The 18,580-nt window shown below is 36.1% G+C and overlaps 1 protein-coding gene across 11 annotated transcripts in view; it reads right to left on the reverse strand.

Moving 5' to 3' along the window:
* The window catches only part of gtdc1 (glycosyltransferase-like domain containing 1), a 238,043-nt gene that overhangs the window by 140,390 nt on the left and 79,073 nt on the right, over nucleotides 1-18,580 (reverse strand). For 8 of the 11 annotated variants that reach the window (XM_015358382.2, XM_015358381.2, XM_015358373.2 and 5 more), the window contains 2 exons: nucleotides 13,852-13,922; nucleotides 13,191-13,282 (listed from right to left, as the gene is read on the reverse strand). In XM_015358382.2, the coding sequence (XP_015213868.1) occupies nucleotides 13,191-13,282; nucleotides 13,852-13,922 (163 nt within the window). Of the gene's footprint in view, nucleotides 1-391; nucleotides 2,602-3,481; nucleotides 6,223-13,190; nucleotides 13,283-13,851; nucleotides 13,923-18,580 lie in introns of those variants that run through there. The other 3 variants (XM_015358383.2, XM_006636321.3, XM_015358380.2) reach the window with 2 other exon arrangements.

The following is an 18,580-nucleotide window of genomic DNA, read 5'->3' on the forward strand; positions in this document are numbered from 1 at the left end:
CTAAAGATGACGGAGAGAGTTAAGTCCTTCAGGTGGGTCTTTTTAGATTCCAATAGAGAGGGAGCTCTGGACTGGGTAAGGGTTTCAGCAGTCCCCTAGAAGATCTGAGATCAAAAGCTGCCGTTAAATAAAATTCCATTGGGAAATCTTAAAACCCCTTTGTAATGTAACTTTAAAAACTTAATACAAAGACCCTTTAGTTTGAAGCCTGTAACAGACAGAACAAAGGCTAAACTAAAACTGACTCTATTAGTAGCAGCAGGGTACAGAAAAAGTAATCAGTTCCCTCAAGGACCCAGCATTTCTCTTTACTAAAAAAGAAATAAGTAAAATGAATTACCATAGCCCGTGTTTGCTTAAATTAAATGTCAGTGATTTTATTTGTAATTATGATATATTGATATATTACATTTTATTTCACCGTTCACCTCACTGAAAGCTACCAGCGTTAATTTCACAAATAAAATTAAATGCAGTCAAAATATGCACAGGTTTATGGAAACACCATTTATGAATCTTCAAAAATGTAGAAAATAACTCAAGAAGCAATAAACACTGCTAGTTTTTATGTTGTAATAATCTACTTTGAGTATAGGGACTATAAGACAGAATAAAAAAAAAACAGCTGTTTAATGGGCTAATTTTGTTAATTAAAAAATACAAAGTTAGCTACATTTTAGCAGCTAACACTATAGCATATATAAATTACCACCTGATTAATTACTTCTTGAAATGACAATGTTCATAGATGTTATTAAGTAGATGTATAGGACCAAGAGGGTCTGCAAGCATAATTTAGTTCTAAAAACAACCACACACAGAAAGGAAATAAATCAGAACAAAACATACCTCCAGGATCTGGCTGTCAAAACATAGCATGGGGCTCATTTAGAGTACAAGATGAGCCCCAGTGCTCTAGACACGGCCATTGAGCGTCTGGAGTATCGTTAGCTGACTGTGACAGTGCTCCCTAGGTGGCTGAGTGTCACTGTGCTGGGTAGACAGGACTACAGCGCCCCCAGTGGGCCCGTAAGCTTGCGGTGTTGTCAGTGAGAGCCAGGTCCACCTTCCAGCTGATGCTCGCTGCGCTGTTAAGCTCACAACCGTATACTGTACTACACGCAGACGCAAGCTCACTCTGCTGTGTGGGTCCGAATTTGTCACACGGCTGCTCGACTTGTACTGTTCTCTACTATTATACAGTTAAAAGAAGTTTCCCCTTAACTGGGCTTCAGCTTTTCCTCCCAGTGATTTTTCTCCAAGCTTTAGTGCTGCTATGTGCACAGTGGAATCAGTCTGACACTCTCACTTAGGATGAGAGAAATTGTATTAATTCCCTTATTTCTCTCTATAACTACCAGGTGGAAGAAAATAATACTGAAAAGAAAATCTTTCATGGTGTTTAAACACAGACTCCTTTTTTAAAAAGACTGAATATGTGTTAGCATTAAATTAGAGTTAACACTTCAGCACATTTGCAGACAGAGAGATGGTTTTTATAGGATTGCTTGTATAAGTTGTAAGGCAAAGAACTCCTTGTATTCAAAATATTATACTTCAGGTTTAGGAAAGAAACACATTAGCTTTGAAAAACTGGAGTGGAAAGGTGCAGCTTTAAGATGTTTGTAAGTACATAAAAAGATAAAGATCCATCACTCAAAACAGCAGAATCTTAATAAGCCTACATGCAGTGCTGTTCCCGAATATTATCCAGGAAATACAGATTTCAGAAGCCATTTAACCCCACCCTCGCAACACAACACATTTGCAGACTTCTCATAGACCACTGCTGATAAAAATAAGGTGTTCACGTCACAAGGTCAGATCTGCTGTGACAATTTAAAATTGACACAGAACAACGAACAATGTGGTTTAACTCGTGTTACTCTGTCGGAGCAGTTTCTGCAGTGGTGGGTTCATGCCTGCCACCATTGCACACACAGCAGCATGACCACCGGCCCTCCTAACCAAGCAGTTTGTAAGACAGGTGTACGGAGCATGGAAAACAGATGGGAAATCCTCCCCAGGGAAGCTGAATTCCGGTCAAAAGAAGGTGATATCTGAGTGTGACTGCCAGCATCTCCGGAACACCTCTCGGAAAAACACAAGGGAACCGGCAGTTGTTCCGATAGAAACTGTGATTTGTTGGCACTTTGAAAAGCACTGTCAGTCTCCACACTGAATCAGGAGCTGCGTGAGATGGGCGGCTGTGCCAGGGCTGTAATTTGGAAGTCCCTCGTCACCAGTGCCGGCAGTAAGGATGAACGGCAGAGGTCACTCAGCGCGGAAACATTAGCAGGACAGTTGATCTGGTCCGACTGCGTCCATCGGATTCACAGTTCAAGCGAACCTCGATCGTCCCTTTAAAGATCCGCTTCAATCACCTGAAGTTGAAATCCTGACGAAGCTGGCAGCTGTTCAGGTTGTCTGGTGTCAGTTTGTTCTCAGGGATGAAACTGCCTCTGTGGCCATTTTGGCAGCTTCTTTTTTTTTTTTTTACAAGGGACTCAACCTCCTCTTCTGCATGTGGGACAGCAGAGTCTTATGAGCAGCACTGTATCTGTGCAATCCAGTGCCTCTCATTCACAGGGAGACGAATCTCTAGACAGGAGTAAAAACCGTGAAACAGCTTTCAAGACTAGGACTTTCTGACACAGAGGGGTCTCACTTTTATACTGCCTGTCTTCAGGACTCAGACAAAGCTGCCTCCCTGTTTCACCCACCACCGTGACTTTTATCAGTGAGGCATGAACGACCAAGTGCTTTACTTGTGTTAAAAACCAGAGTGCCAATCACTTATTGTTTTACAAAGAAACCGCATGTATTTGATTAGCCTTTTTTATTCTCTGATTTATGCATTTATTCACTCAAATGGGTGTTCTTATGTAAGTCTTATCAGTTTAAGCTTCCCTCCAGAACTGTGACTATAATTCTTTTTTATAGGGGTTATGAATGGATTCCTGAAGTCCAGTTCAAAGGCGGTCTGCATTTCAGACTTGCTTCAAGGAAAACTTTGCAGATTTTGCCTGAGATAATTTAGAACATTTAGGTTTCAAAGTACTTTTATATTTGCAAAAAAGCCACACATGAGATGGAAAAATCCTGAGGATTTCAGATACAAGTATTTTCAAGAAATAACGTAAAAAATGTCAGATGGCATGGAGGGAACTACCTTCCAATAAATTAAAAATAAAGACAACTGCAGCTGAGCTCACCTTTTTTTTAGTTGGTATAATCTACCAAACAAACCAATTTATGATACTAAGCCTATGTTCTAGAAATATGTAGTTTTGTCAATCCCCACTTTAAAACTGATCTGAGGAAAACACTTGATGCAACCTTTTAAACTCCACAAATACCATTTCAAAACATAAACCCAGAACAGACTCCCTAGATTAGCTGTTTTTACAAATCTGCATGTATGCTTTTATGTGCATATTAATGTGGGAAATTAAATTAAAGAAAAAAACAAACCTCAGAGTTCAGGAAAAACTATATTTTTATTAATTGTTTTCTCAACAAAAACTTCATAGTTCATACAAAATACTCACAAAATATTCAACAAAGATTCTGCAGCATTTTCAGAACATTTGTATAACTTTTTGTTAGAGGCAAAGCTTCAACTCTACAGGCATGAAAAGAAATTGGCTTCTACCCGTCTCCACCATGACAAAAGCTCAAAGGCATAAATAAAAGGGTTAAAATCTGGGCTATTTATCATTCAAATTACGCCAAATAGCGCCTTAGTAACATAATTATTCTAGTTTCAGCGTTCAACTACCATGATCCCTTAGTAATATTTGTCAACTCGAAAGGCAGCCACAATGCCAGCGCCCTGTACACAGAATTCCTAATTACAGATTAGAGGCAAACAAAACCCTACACTACAGTTTCCATGTGTCAGCTGACGTAGGACACAAAGGGAACAAAGAGAGCAAAGTCCTCCTCTTTTTTCCTCTTTTTCATCTGTGAAAATGTAAAATGCATTAGATAGTGACTGTGGGTAGGTGTGCCTGGGGCTAAATTGCAGCTGCGCGCTCGATCGTGTAGGAGGACAGTTTTGCGATGTACCCAGGGGCCCAAGTAACCTCGGCAAAGTCTATTAATACCATGGTTAAGCACATTCTACCCCCCTCACAAACATCATTACATATAAACATTTCTTTTTTAAAGTTTAAAATTACTTAAACTGAAGCAATTCATTATGTCTTATCTAGCCAAGATTCTTTTTTTTTTTTTCACTTGCTTTAATATTGCTTATATTTTCCTGGCCTGGTGTCATACCATTAGCGTTCCAGAGCACAAAAAAAAGCCAACTAAATCTGAAAGCCAGAGAACATAGCTGCAAGCGACAAAAATGAGACACGTTATAAGGAGAGTAGATGCTTAGAAGAAAGCTATGCCTCTAACGATACTGCTGCCTGCCTGACTTTCCTGTTTGAAATCTGTGTGCTGTGACACAGCTGTGAGGTATCAGAGAATGCAAGGTCTCCACTTGCCTTATTCAAGGAGCATGTGTTAATTAATCTGCAAAGCAGGGGCTGAAAGGTGTAGCTGAGAAGCTGGACACCGATTTGATCGCCGCAACAACACACCTTTGTTCTTTAATTAGATTTAGAATTTCAGCAGTTGAGACTGCTGCATTCGCTGGCAGCTAAAGTACATCCACTTTAAAGACGTCTCGTCTCCCCTTTTTTTTTAATGGCTAGCGAGCCTCAGATGAGCTCATTTCTATAGGATGAGGCTGTATCGTGACTCCAAGTAGCCTGTGGGATATTCAGTACAATGTAAAAAGTATTTCTCAAAATGTATATGCGCCATATACACCTTTAATGGATCTGTACGCTTTAGCATGACTTTCTTAATCACGTTTTTAAAAAACTGCACTTTTCCATTAAAGCACTGTATGTACAGAACTATTCATTTTTCAGTGAAATACATATTCTCATCAGAAGGGCTAGAAAACCTCCTTTCATGGCTTTACACACTCTCAGCATAACCACCCTTGAAACACCATTGTTATTTAGTTTAACTAATAAACTCTGAAACCCCACATAGGTTTTAGACAGGTATACCCCCGACACACTTATTTAGCATATTAAAATCAAATAAAAGTTACTATGAAATCTATATTACTATGAATTCTTTCCATAGAACACAGAACATCAAAATATAACATTTCAACCTGCTTTTCTTTTTAATTGATTTGGTAATTATTTGACAATTATTTTATGTCACCTATATTTTGTTAAAGCCTGACTGGGTAAAAAAAACTAAATAAATAATGAATCATTACGTGCCTGCTGGAGTAGTAGTGTGCTCAACAGCATGAAGGAAAAATAAAAACAAACATATTGACTACGATTTCATCAGATAGGTGGCACCATGTAGCATATTCCCAAAGCGAGTCTGAATTACAGCTGTTTATCTTGCAGCTTTCTTTAAGATTAATTAAATGCAAATGTAACACTGTGAATCATGGGAATACCTGCCAGACCCCTTATTAATACCTTCACTTAAAAACCCCTGCGCCAGAGTCATTAATTTGCAAAGAAGGCAAGTGCTGAAGCGGCCCTCTCGCCTGAAAAACAATTCATGGATGGCTGCCCAATTAGTCCAGAAGCACTCTTATCCTCCTTTCAGCCCCTGCGGCCCTCTGAGGACGCAACGATAACCTGGCAACCTAGGTAGAAATGCAGCCAAGTGCAAGCGATTGAAGCTGCAGTTTGGCTGCCATCATGTCGGAGAAAGAAAGAATTCCGGCACCATGTCATCCAGTACAAAGGATAAAAACAGATTCGACCGGAAATTCAATGTGGCACCACATATGGGATACATGAGTGTGGTTATACATTTTTTTAAAGTCTTCTGCATGTGAAGCTGGGGACATGTGTAGCCATCATAACGTCTCTATGAATCTGTGTTTAATTTGGGCTGGGGTGGTGGCAGGGAATGGAGATCTGAGGCCGCCACAGGTTTGTGGCAGATGGCTCTGTGTCAGCTATGACAAGCAGCCAGGCTCAGCTTCCTCTGCAGATTTTCCTCTTTCTCCGTCTCTGATCAGGTAAATATGGGCACACTCTGCAAAGTTCGGCAGATTTTGCCTCAGGCTGCAAGTTTGTGACTTAGCCCCATCTGTCACAAATCTTCTCTGGCTTCTGCTGCAAGGAGAGACCTGAATTTCTTACACAGAGCGGCCCAAGAAAACTGATCCGTGTCGACCTACAAAAGAAATTGGGAAACTTTCAATAGCGTGACGCATTCGCTCAGTGGTTCTGTTCCATAAATGATTCAACATTAAGGTGCTGAAAATTTCATTTATTAGAGCTAAGCCTCAATCATCAGGTAGATGCTAATACTTAGGTTCCACTTTTTGAAATACTTTTCCAGTGTTACCTTCTGTTTAACAGTGGGTATGCTGTTCAACAGAAGTCGACTTTGATGATGTTGGAATTAACAATACATCAAAATATGTTTAACATTCATTTTTTATATTACTATAGTTAAATCTCAGTATGATTCAGAACAAATTAAATGTCTTAATAATAATATATTATTAAATACCCTTAAAATATTTTTTTAGAAAAACACACACTAAGAATGATCAAGTCTTAGTATCACAAGATAAATGCCAGACTGATGATTGCTTAGTATAGCAATATGTCCATGTACATTCTGAAGATGAGCAATGAACCAACTTTAATTTTGTAACTTTTCTTTCTGTGCTTTCATATGTAAATTTATGATACAGTGATTCTTTCTTATCTGGTACAATAGATGGCTTTGAAACGTCAACTATGCTTTACATAAACTGTAACAGGTATGAGCACTTACATAGTTCTCACAAGACATATTTTACCAGATCCTAACAAAAACTGAACTTTTTGAGTTAGATGTAATAAGAGAGAAATGTTTTGAAAGCCACATTAGTAGGGTTTGAAAAAGTGAACAATTAAATTACCACCTGTCACCTGTATAGAATTGTTTTATATTCTGAATGGGAATGCTGAAATGAAAACAAGTTTCTGATTTCATTATGGATAGATAAGACTTTATTGATCCTGAAGGGAAATATAAATGCATTGAAATAAAAACATAAAAAGGAAATGATTGTGCAGATTCTGCTCCCATCAACATTGGAAAAGGGTTTCATGTAAACTATTTAATCTGGTGAATAAAACAGACCATTATGTGGTCTTCAGGAATGCACACATCACAAGCATGCAGGGGACAGTGATGAGAAAGAATAGAGCAGACACGACAGACAAAAAGCAGTTCCAGGAAATACCTGCACGAAAATCTCTATTCTTAGAGGTTTCTGATCAGTCCAAATTAACTTCCCGTCAAGAAAATATGTAGCCAGAATTTTTACATTTTGTTAGAAACCCTAAAGCCGAATTATTTCTGATACAATAAATAAATTGAACAACAAAAGAGCCGAAAACGTATACTTTGATAATTCTAATAAATAACAAACAGTTAAATGTGGTTTTAAAACTATGTACTCCACAAATGGGTGTGCTTTCATGTGAATCTGTTGGAGAACAAAAAGTCTATATCATAGAGTTGCGTTATTTTCTACATATTGCAGAACGCTGAATGATGGATTCTTACAAGGTCTGTTGGCACACGTTTGACTCAATTAATGAGACTCAGGATTAGTGGGCTCTAAGCAGTGGCAAAGCATAAGGGAATCATTAAGGTCTTGTCACCTTTAATCGAAATCACACACCCGAAATCAAAGTTCAAGAGCTGCCATAAACACATTCTTTACCTTCATTAAGCACTGTCCCATCATAAATGCAAAGCCAAACTCTGGCATGCAAAGACTCAAGATGGATTCAATTTTTCATTCTTTTGCATGTTTCCTTTGCAGGCTCCAGACTGAACATCTACTAGCGGAACCTCAGGCATGCGCAGTTTCAACATTCGGTGCCTGTTGGCCTCGAGGAGCTTTAATTCGCCCCGCTGAAACCTTCAGCGAAAGGCACAGAAGAGGTGTGAAAAGGGCTGTAGCCAGCAGGCAAGAAGCTTTAGGGACCAGGCATCCAGAGATCACATATAAAACAGACGCCCTCAAGTTCTATAGTCCTGAGCAAACGTTGTAAGACCTGCTGCAATGTAACCACACTCGATTGGTGGATATCTCTTTGTGTTCCCCCAGTCGTGTGATATGGGAATTCTCACAAGTGTCATAAAAGACAAACTATCACTGTAGAGTTCAGTATCCAATTGCGTTATAATTTTCTGTGAACAATTTTCTATTTTTCGGTAATGTGTATCTACAGTATGTGCTTCCCTGGGACAAAGAGCTTCCAGTTCACTCCTCAACTGTAAAAATCCTGATTATCAAGTAATTACCGAACGTTATCTGCAGAAATTATTTGACTACTTGGAGATTTTTCCTAATGGTGCTCATTTGACACCCCGGTTGTGTTTTGTGCCCTCAAAGAGCAACGGGTTCCATTTTTCACATCACATGGGGACGTTTTAGCTGTATTTTGGGGGCAGGCATCCTCTGGACTCTGTCCTGAGAGGGTTTTGGGGATGGGAGGAAGAAGCCATTCGAGAGAATGGGATTGTTTCTAATTCGGTAGCTGTATTGTACTGTTAATTAGCTTTACCAAAACAAATTCAAGAAAAAAAAATAGATATACCCAGTTGTCGTGTTTTGTCTGTCATATCACTATGGAAAAGTTATCATCACGGGAGCCCTCAGGACTACACGGAGTCTGCTGTTAGTGTGATCACATGTGTTTAGAAGCAAATACACAGAATAAATAATGCAGACAAAACAATATGAATGAGGATTACTTCATTACAATAAGACTTATGAAAGAATGTTAGGAAAAGGAAAAGGCATACCAAAAGTTTGAAGATAAAAGAGGTAACTACACCTGTCATCGGACAGAGTGGGAAAGTGCATGGTGTATTCAGCACATGAGAAGAATGCTGTTTTCTAACATTTGAAGAGGTGAAAACTAACTGGACAGCAGTTTTCTAAAGTAACATAAATTGTAGCTTTAAGAGCATTTTACTTCAATTCTTTCTTTGTATGGCGGATATACAGTACAGAAAACATTATTATCACCATGATAATCTAATAAAAAATATCTGATACCTTTAATAGCAGCGAGCTGACAGCTTTTAATATCGAGAACACGTGTGCACTTGGGTATAGACACAAGGATGCCTGGAAGGGGCCCTTCAGCAATAAGGCACCATGTTTCCCTTGGGCACCAGTGACCAGGATGGGGTCTGGTGCCAAAGGCCTCTGTCCTCACATACTTCACAATAAACTTGCAAGAAAAGGCTGAGTTCCCAAAGGTCACACCTGGTGTCATAATGTCCCCAATAATATGCTATTAAAATTCTTTTAACTGCGGAGAGTTACTAATCTAATAAGAGCCTTTAAAGTGCATCTTTCTGAATGGTTTAACTTTGCTATATCTTATTATAGTGTACTTGAAACACTGAAGTGAAGTGGAGTGTTAATATGATCAAGCATTATAATAACAGAAATTAAGATGGATCAGCAGATAGTCAAGTGCCATGGTATTCTGCTTAGCAATCATTAAATAGGTCTTAATCATTGGTATTGCAAAGAACTGGTTCTGTATGCTTTTATTTTGTCTCTTACATACTGTATTTCAAATAACACCAACATATTACTTTTTATTTGATTAATAGTTATCAATTATCTTTGCCTGCTGAAGCGATTAAACTTTTACTATGAATTTCACACTTCATTGGCTGTTTTTGTGGATCCACATACACATATATATACATGACGCATATTTACAAATTAGGGAGATGTATTTTCATGGATTTTTCTTGAAGTTCCTTGATGGCTTCCTTTCATGTCCTCCAAAACTAATAAATATTAGATATTTTCTTCCGAATCATCTGGGATAGACTATTTTCTATATAAATTAGTTTGAATATAAACATGAGACCTAGTAACTAAGATCGGAGGTTCTGATAGAATATAAAAAAGACTTCCTTATCTATGATAGAATAGAATTATTTAAAGTTCATTAGAATACTCTGAAATGTACTTACATTTTCTTTTAAGAAAAACACAGAAAAACAAACAGTGCCAGTAGTCAGCTGTGACCCATTACTGACTGTCTAACATCATATTTGTCCCAATATCCCTTTTAGTAAAACTACAATATATTACTTTAATCCTAATGACATTGCTACCAGAAATGAGAAAACTTTAACATGAATAAAATACACACCATAAGAGGAGCATTTTTTAAAATAATTATTTCAGGGAAGTGAGAGACTTTGATTTTGTGGTATTGTTCAATTACACGTACAGATTGCCATTAGAAATAAATTACTATTAAGCTATAATTTGTGGTAAAATCAGCAGAGGTGGCTGTGCTGTGGACAATTCACAAGTCCACATCTCCCACCTAGACCACCAGTGATGTACTAGCAGGACTTCCACCGCACCCCCTTAATGGGCCAAAACTTTCACAACATGCAACAACCAAAGTCCAATGTGGCACCAATTATTATATTAACGTCAAATCTGGGGAGGCTTGTTTCCGCCCATTCACACCTTAGATTTTAGGCAGCCTAGGGGCTTCATACTTGTAACAGAAAAACTGGCCTCAGTTTCAGCAGAGTGCTTTTCAGGCATGGAAAGATGATGTACAGTATGTCTGGAAACAGCAAATGATAAACGAATAGGATAGAGGTGAACTCACCTTCACAGAAATGTTTACCAGATGGATGTTTCCTTCCATCCAAGCTTGTTAAAGCTTAACTTCACGTACAACTTCTACTTAGAGTCTAGCAAAGTACAATATTTCTTTTACACAGTCAGCTATGGCTTACTCACTACTTCCCTTTAAAACATAATCCGCTTTCATTTGTTTGAGGCTAGCAAGTGTCGTGTAAAATCGATACAAATACCAGATAAGATTATCCTTTTTTATTGCTTTGACATCTCAGTAATGTTTTAAGTAAAAGTTAGGTGGAATTATATTTGATAGAATGTGATGTACTCCTAACAGTCAAGTAACTCCATCTTAAAATTACACCCTGCTAAATTAACAAATGTATTAACAGATCATACAATCCTTTAAACCTACTTATTGTTATTGCTAAAAACAATACTGGTGGCAGAGGAGAACCTAAAACACAAGAGTGCAAATGGTCTTGTTTGTCATCTCACAAGTCAGTGACAAGATTACTCCCAGGTACCATCTTGAATATTTGACACCATGTTCCTCATATACTGCAACCTGCTCAGTTCTGCTCCTAATTTGCTCATGGTAACCAGAGTGTAAGAATTGAACTGCTAGGTGCTGCTTCACAAGTAGCCCACTCTCACTACTGAAGTCTTCTTCTTTTAGAAAAAAGAATTTTCAATTTTTCAATTACCAGAAGCACTGTGTACTCAGCTATGTGTTCACCCTGTTATTTAGATCTGAATATGTTTTTATTGCGTTCTCTCTCTCACTATTTCTCTGCCCTGTTATATTTCATGTTGCAGTGAGTCAGAGATGATGCTCAAATTGTTTTATGAAATCCAAAAATGATTGATAATGATGATTGACTGATAGCATTAACATACTAAACAATGACAAATTCCAAAACAATTGTGATTTCAGTGCTGAGTCCGCAATAGTTACAGATGTTAATTGGTAAAAAGTTGTGCAAAGTTGTTTTAAACAAATGTAGTCCTAATATTTCTTTCACTTCTGTAGTATTGTTTTTTTTTCCTTAAGACTACTTGTTTATTCAATTGATTCCTGCCAACATCATGTTTCATGTATGAAACAGATTCAGACAATGATCAACTAGTAATTTAAATAGAGGAACTTTGATTTTATTTTGTATTTAGTCTTTAAAATACGAGTTTTGCTTTATTTAAAAGAAAAAAAATGTTTAAAGCTTTATGACAATTCCCAAGATTAAACTTGAATAACTGCAAAGCTATGCCAGCAATTGTCTTTGAAGTCTAAACCTATAACTTGTGGTATTTACTAAGACAAGCCCCATAGTAATAGACCAAGAAGCTGTTTCATCAGCGTTTTAACAGACAGTGAAAGGTAACGGCTTTGAAATTAGGTGCTAAACCAAGTTTTTGTTTGTTTTATTCTGAAATTAACTGTTTACAGCACTAACGTACAGGGACTGATTTAACATACCTTTCAAAACATAATCTGAATTTATGAAATCACTACAGACAAGGCAAATACGAATGAATTAGGTTTAGGATCAGTTTAACCAATGAACGGGAATTGCTTTGAAAGAGCATGCAGTATTTGCCTCTACATTGAATATATCATTAAAAAGAAATAAAGTAAAAAGTTTAAATGTCTTATTTGTACAATGTACTATGGCACAGCTTTCATACTTCTGATTCATTACATCTTTATCCCCTGGATATCAATTCATAACTAGGACACAAGTCTCTAAAGTTAGAGCTAGTGATTGTAAATGGGATCAGAGAATTATTAATCGTCCCCACAGCTAGAGCTTGCATTTCTAATCCTGAGCCAGTAAAAGGGGAATCAGACCTGATTATTTATTATGTGGTAATCAGCAGAATATTTGAAATGTGAAAATGGATTTAACAGTGTATAAATACCACAGTCTGAGCACAGTACTTTCTTATGCAGACATAACACCTGGGAAGATTTTTATAACTTAAAATGGGATTTTTTAATAACACAATTTACAGAAATATCATTATTCCTTATTAAGGTGACATGTTGAAAGCAAAGCTATTTTCACAGATGGCTTGATGTATTAGAACAGAATATAAATTTTCCAAATAATACCTATTGTAAATCTAAACGATACTGTTTTTTATAAGGAGAATTCCACCAATGGAAATGGACACTGAGTTTGATTTTAATCATTTGTTATAAAACAAACATTTTCATGCATGTTTTAGTTTTTTTTAGTTTCAGGATATGCAGACATTCATTGTTCATGTCATATCTTTAGCTTGCAGGCTAATTACCATTTACTTCACCCAGATGAATGGAATGTTTGAATTCCAATCATCTCCTGCATTGTCTTATCTTAAAGATATACTTTAACCTGCCATGAATCCTAGGACTTGTAAAGGAAACAGCTACAGAATGACATACTTCTTTATCTCCTCCTAAATGAAATAATGAACTATTTATGGCAGGGAAATCAGCACTCAGTTTTCTTACCTTGGCATGATACCCCCTTGCACGGTCTGGTCTCCTGCAGAAATCTTGAAGTCTCTTAAAGAGCTGTTCAGGTGTGGAGTACAGATATTCAGCTGCAGGAAAAACAGATACATTTTTAATGAAACAAAAACCTCAAAGCAGAACCTAGATATTAGTCACTTTAGTAATTAAAAATGTATATTGCTCTGTGCCGTCTCATGCTGTACATTATTAAAGCATGATTTTTCGAAGTTACCTCAGCTCAAAAGGATTTTTAATGCAAAATAGTTCTTCACAGTTGCAGTACGTACTCTAGTCATTTCCTTTGGGTAAATTAACAGTCTTGTACCAAATGAAACACAAAACTCTTATATATGCATAAATACATTGATCAGAACAGTAGTCTGAAAATAACAACAATGAAAAAACATAGAAATATATATATGCATGCTCATTGCAGTGATTATTTAAGCAGTTGTCATACAGCTATTTATTTGTAGATAGATTTTAAACTTAGACAAAAGACTAAAGCATTCAAAATATGTGCATGCATCTCTTCCCAACTCTTTTTTAGCAGTCTTTTTATTTGCTTTGAACAATCTGATAACATGAGTTATTTCACCGACACTATGTTCAAAAGTAAACTCAGTGGTCTAAGACAATTCAATATTATGATACTCACCAGAAAATATTTCAGGATACACCAAAGCATTCGGACAGAGAGGATAGCACCCACAATATACAGCTTCTATCCTGCAATACAAGAATAGCTAACATCTACAAAATCTTATTTTTAAAACAGCACTGTACAGTACCAGATATACTGCAGTATGTGTTTCTACAAAAACAATAAAACATTAGTTGGAAACTAACTTTTTGCCATTAATTTTTACATCAATGTAAAGAGTACAGAGAAAAAAAAACAATTTTTGTAATATTTTCTGACATGCATATTCTCATTCTATTTTCTCTGCCATTTTGGAGCAAAGCAATTTTGACTGTACTGTGTTCAATAAAGCACTCAGCGTTTACAGTCAGGGAAGTGATTTAAAGGCAAAAATCTGTTCTCTATTAACAGCTGTTTTAAAGAAAAATACGTATTTCTTACTCCCGTTATGAAGATTAAAACGGAAGAAATCTTCCTCTAGAAAATGAATGTAAATATTACTAGAATTCCCAGCGTGACCTAAAGAATCTAATTTTCTCCAAAACCTTTTCAAATGTTAATATTTGCTTTTCACAATGTTCAGTTCCTGAACTCCACACAAGTAGTCCTCTTCAAAAGTCTCATGTAAAATACTCAACTGTTAGGAATTTATGATACATCACTTACTTCTAAATGAAAAAAAAATCCAATATCAAAATATATTTAGCATATTGGTGATATTTATAAATGTATTATAAAATTAATTTGGTTGGTTCCACCTCTTTAAAACTATGGTTTGTGCTGTTCAAAGACATCTGTGGAAAGCGTTCTGTACTACAAGTATTTTATTATACAGGATCTTCCATTTCAATCTACAATATCAAATTATTCATGCGACTCGATGTATTATTAAGCACCAAGTTATCTTCAGTCCAGGGGTTTTACCCCAGGTTAGATGCCAAGTATGAAGCTTTTTAACTTCTTACAAATATTCCATTACCACAATAAAATGAGACACTTCCTTCATGAAATCAAACTAAGTATGTTTTTATTTATCCGTCACGCTGTCATCTTGTACAGTTATTATGAAAATATAAGTTGTCATTACATTGCATGGAGACAGGGTAACCTGTATGGGTTTACTGAGGTACTGCACAGCAGCTGCCAACATATGTATACTGTTAGCTCTCTATTCTCATGCAATCGGTTTTCGGACAATGCAAATATGTGTGATATGCAATGAGTGAGCTATCTTGACAAACTGGCTTAAAGTGACAGTTTCTAATGCAGTACAGTAAGCACAATGTGGTTTGCCTTTCAGTTTCTTTTTAGCTACAATATGCCCCTTCACTGCTGCTTACACGTATGTGTGATACCTAGTTAAGACATTCATACACTTAAGCATTGTCAAGTTTTAGTTTAGTTTAAAATAATTTAGTTTCATACACACAACAACCAGCATTAACCAGTAAAGTAAACAACAAAGAAAACGCTTACATCTTCTGTTTTTAATTCTAAGTAACATGACAACAAAGAACCTTTGATGTCAGTTTTATATCACTATGCTGTATTTATGAAATTACAGATGATTAAGAATCTGAAATTACTCTTATTACATTAACAGTAGTTAAGACATTTTCTGTGCAGACATTTGTTTTCAAATGTTACAATGCAAAATATTTTTTTTAGATTGAACACATTTTCAATCCTAATCTTTGAATTACAATCTAAACTGTTTCCAGTAGTTTTTTGTCCATTGGTAAATATTCATCGCGGTATCTAAACTTTTACAATACTTTGTGTGTTTCACAATTCATTTTTGTGTTATACATGTGCACTCGGTTAAAATAAAATAAAATGGCTAAAAACTGCTGTTTTTGTTGATTTTTTTTTTCTTATAACCAAAAATATAGCTGACATAATCAGTTAAATTCTAAATAGGGTTTTAATTAATATGATGTCAAATTGGCAAGACAATAACCTCTCTATACCAATAAATATATTGGCTATGAAATCTATGAAACTTAATATTAAAGAGTACTGTATTCACTTCAAGTTCTGTAATTTGTGTGTAAATAGTTATTGGGCTTTTGATTCAAAATATAATTAGCTGTTAAATTTGTTTGGCTGAATTACTTTTTCTGCAGGGCCTAGAAGGGCTTCCACTCACATTATTCAGCAATAATGAATCAGATAGGTTAAATTTTACAGTAATGAGGATGAGACACAACTGTGACACCCAAGTCTAGTAATATGAGTGGACTGCTAATTATCGACAGCACCTTTTTGTGTGAGATGTACAGAGAGAGGAAAAAATGTCTCATTATTAAAAAAAAGAAAGTTACAATTATAAGTGATACCAAAGGACAGTAAATAAAATGGAGTGATTAAAATACTGCTGCTTTAAGGGTGTTTTTAATTAAGTGGGTATGCTAATGTTGTCATACTTAGCAGATGGGATTAAAATTACTTATTGTAACACATGTGTTATGTTATTATTAACATGACATGTTAAAGACTTCTATGAAATGATACATTTCATCAGATGCAAATATACTCGATTTTGCAGTTCTGGACAAAACATATCTTTGCCTTTTTTTCTTTTCCAGGACAGAATAGAGATGATAAAGAAGTTTAGGGGGCTGAAATCAGACCTGCTAAGCTCCTCGCCACAATGTTTTGCACTGCTTGAAATGTGCCAAAGGCATGCTGGTGACATCAGAGCACAGCCAGAGTGTTTTAACTTACTTTAATATTCCTTTTTCAACCTCCCTTTCCAGCGCACCACAACCGAATCCTCCTCTGTGCAGGCGCGGCTCTACAAAGTGGGTGGTCATTCAAGCAACTTTTTAAGCTAATAGTGGTTAAATAAGAGAGCAATATGCTACTGCCAGAGTTATAAGGCTACTACAGTATGTTCTGAGTCTGAGCAAGGGAATGACATTACTTTATTCCCAGATTAAGCTCAGTTTCCTTCTTCTTATTGAAAGACAGAAGTGATTCAATCAGGCAGTTTGAACCAGTTTTTGTAGGAAATTACTGCCTGTGGCAAATGCAAATAGGTGAAAAGGCAGACTGCATGGTGTTAGCTTGCATTCTGAGATTCTCCCTGCAGTCCCTCAGAGAGTGGATATTTTTTTCAAGACTGCAAATGCAACTGAAAAAAGGAAGTAAAGCACAGAAGTATTATATTGTATTAAATAAAGACAGGTAATTCAGGTGTGTGGTCTTTGCCATACTAACCCATTAACAATGTTTATGTGTTTTTAGAAATACAGGTCTCCAAAAATAATTTTCCAAATCAGCTGGATATTTTTGTATCATGTTTGTGAAATGGCACAGTGCCACAACCAATACAATATATCACTTCAACAAGGAAAACAGGCATGAGAAAGGTGTCCAGGAAAAACAACCTCACAGACATTCCTAAGAAGATGTCCACATCTTCAAGGAGACTCATAAATCATCCCATGCTTTCCCAACCAGTTTTAAGAGGTATTTCTTTTACACTGAAAAATATTTCAACCATCTTACTAAATCTAAGGCTTTCTTTTAAAAAAGAAAACATCAATTAAAGCCTTTATAAATCTATCCAGTAGTAGCACTTGTACATTTTTTGCTGAAACAGTTATAAAACTGAAAAGTTAACCAAATATGACCTTAAGGTTTAATGTTCCTTTAAGCTATCATTTAAACTTATACCTGCCATCTTTACAGCTCAGTACATGACTGGTATATGAATTGTTTAATGAGTTCCAGCTATATAGTTGATGGTACCACTAAATTAACTGAATGTCATTCAACCGTTGCCTTTTCTATTTCAGTAAAAAGCAAATTACATTAAAGCACTGTAATTATAAGACAGGGCTTCTTCATAACTTTTATGCTGGAATAATACCATATGTTTTGATTTAATTTTAGAATTAATTTTTTAAAACAAATTATTTCTTTCAAGAAGGGGGTATTTAATAAATGTATTATATATATTCTTAACAGTGTGAATATTTACTCTGCTGTCCCTTCAGAAAACACACACATTTTTATATAAGGATTGGATTTATACAAATTACAAATTCAAAAAATTACAAAAATACAAATTACATGAAAATTTCAGTGACCAAATAACAGATTTTCTACTTGCTAGAACAGTACTTTAAATGTAAAGGACACAAAACCTGTATGCAAAAACCCAGATATTGTTATATCACAGTATTATGAAAGTGTATCAGAAGTAAGTGCAAAGGAAGAATGCAATATATTTATATAAAGACTATCAGGTTATAGTCTTAATATGGTTAGTAGCACATGTTAAAGTAGAGGCAAAATTAAACTTTATAGAGTTTTCCTTCTGTTTGAGGGAAAGCACACTGTTGGATGGAGAGGAAAAGAAACAGTAGTCTTTCAGCGTTATCTATAACCAGTCTGGAGTTTTCATTCATTGAGGGAAGTCAGTGGCCCCTTGGTTTCGCATTGTGTACTCCAGAGACAATACTGTTCTCAGCTTGGTCCGTGGGGATTAAATATTCTACTACTTATCTCCACTACAGTCTTTTATGTGCAAAGTTTTCAGTTTGACACAGTATACATAAGATCGGCTGCTCTAAAAAACGCTCCAGCCTCATCTTCTTGGAACATGTCCGATGGAAGAGAAAGCAACCAGCAGACACTCATATCTAGAAGCTACTTTTATATGTCATATCTAGAAGCTACTGCTATATGTCATATCTAGAAGCTACTGCTATATGTCATATCTAGAACCTACTTC

This window comes from Lepisosteus oculatus, chromosome 12 (assembly GCF_040954835.1).
Source record: "Lepisosteus oculatus isolate fLepOcu1 chromosome 12, fLepOcu1.hap2, whole genome shotgun sequence".
In the NCBI taxonomy this organism is placed as follows: Eukaryota; Metazoa; Chordata; class Actinopteri; order Semionotiformes; family Lepisosteidae; genus Lepisosteus; species Lepisosteus oculatus.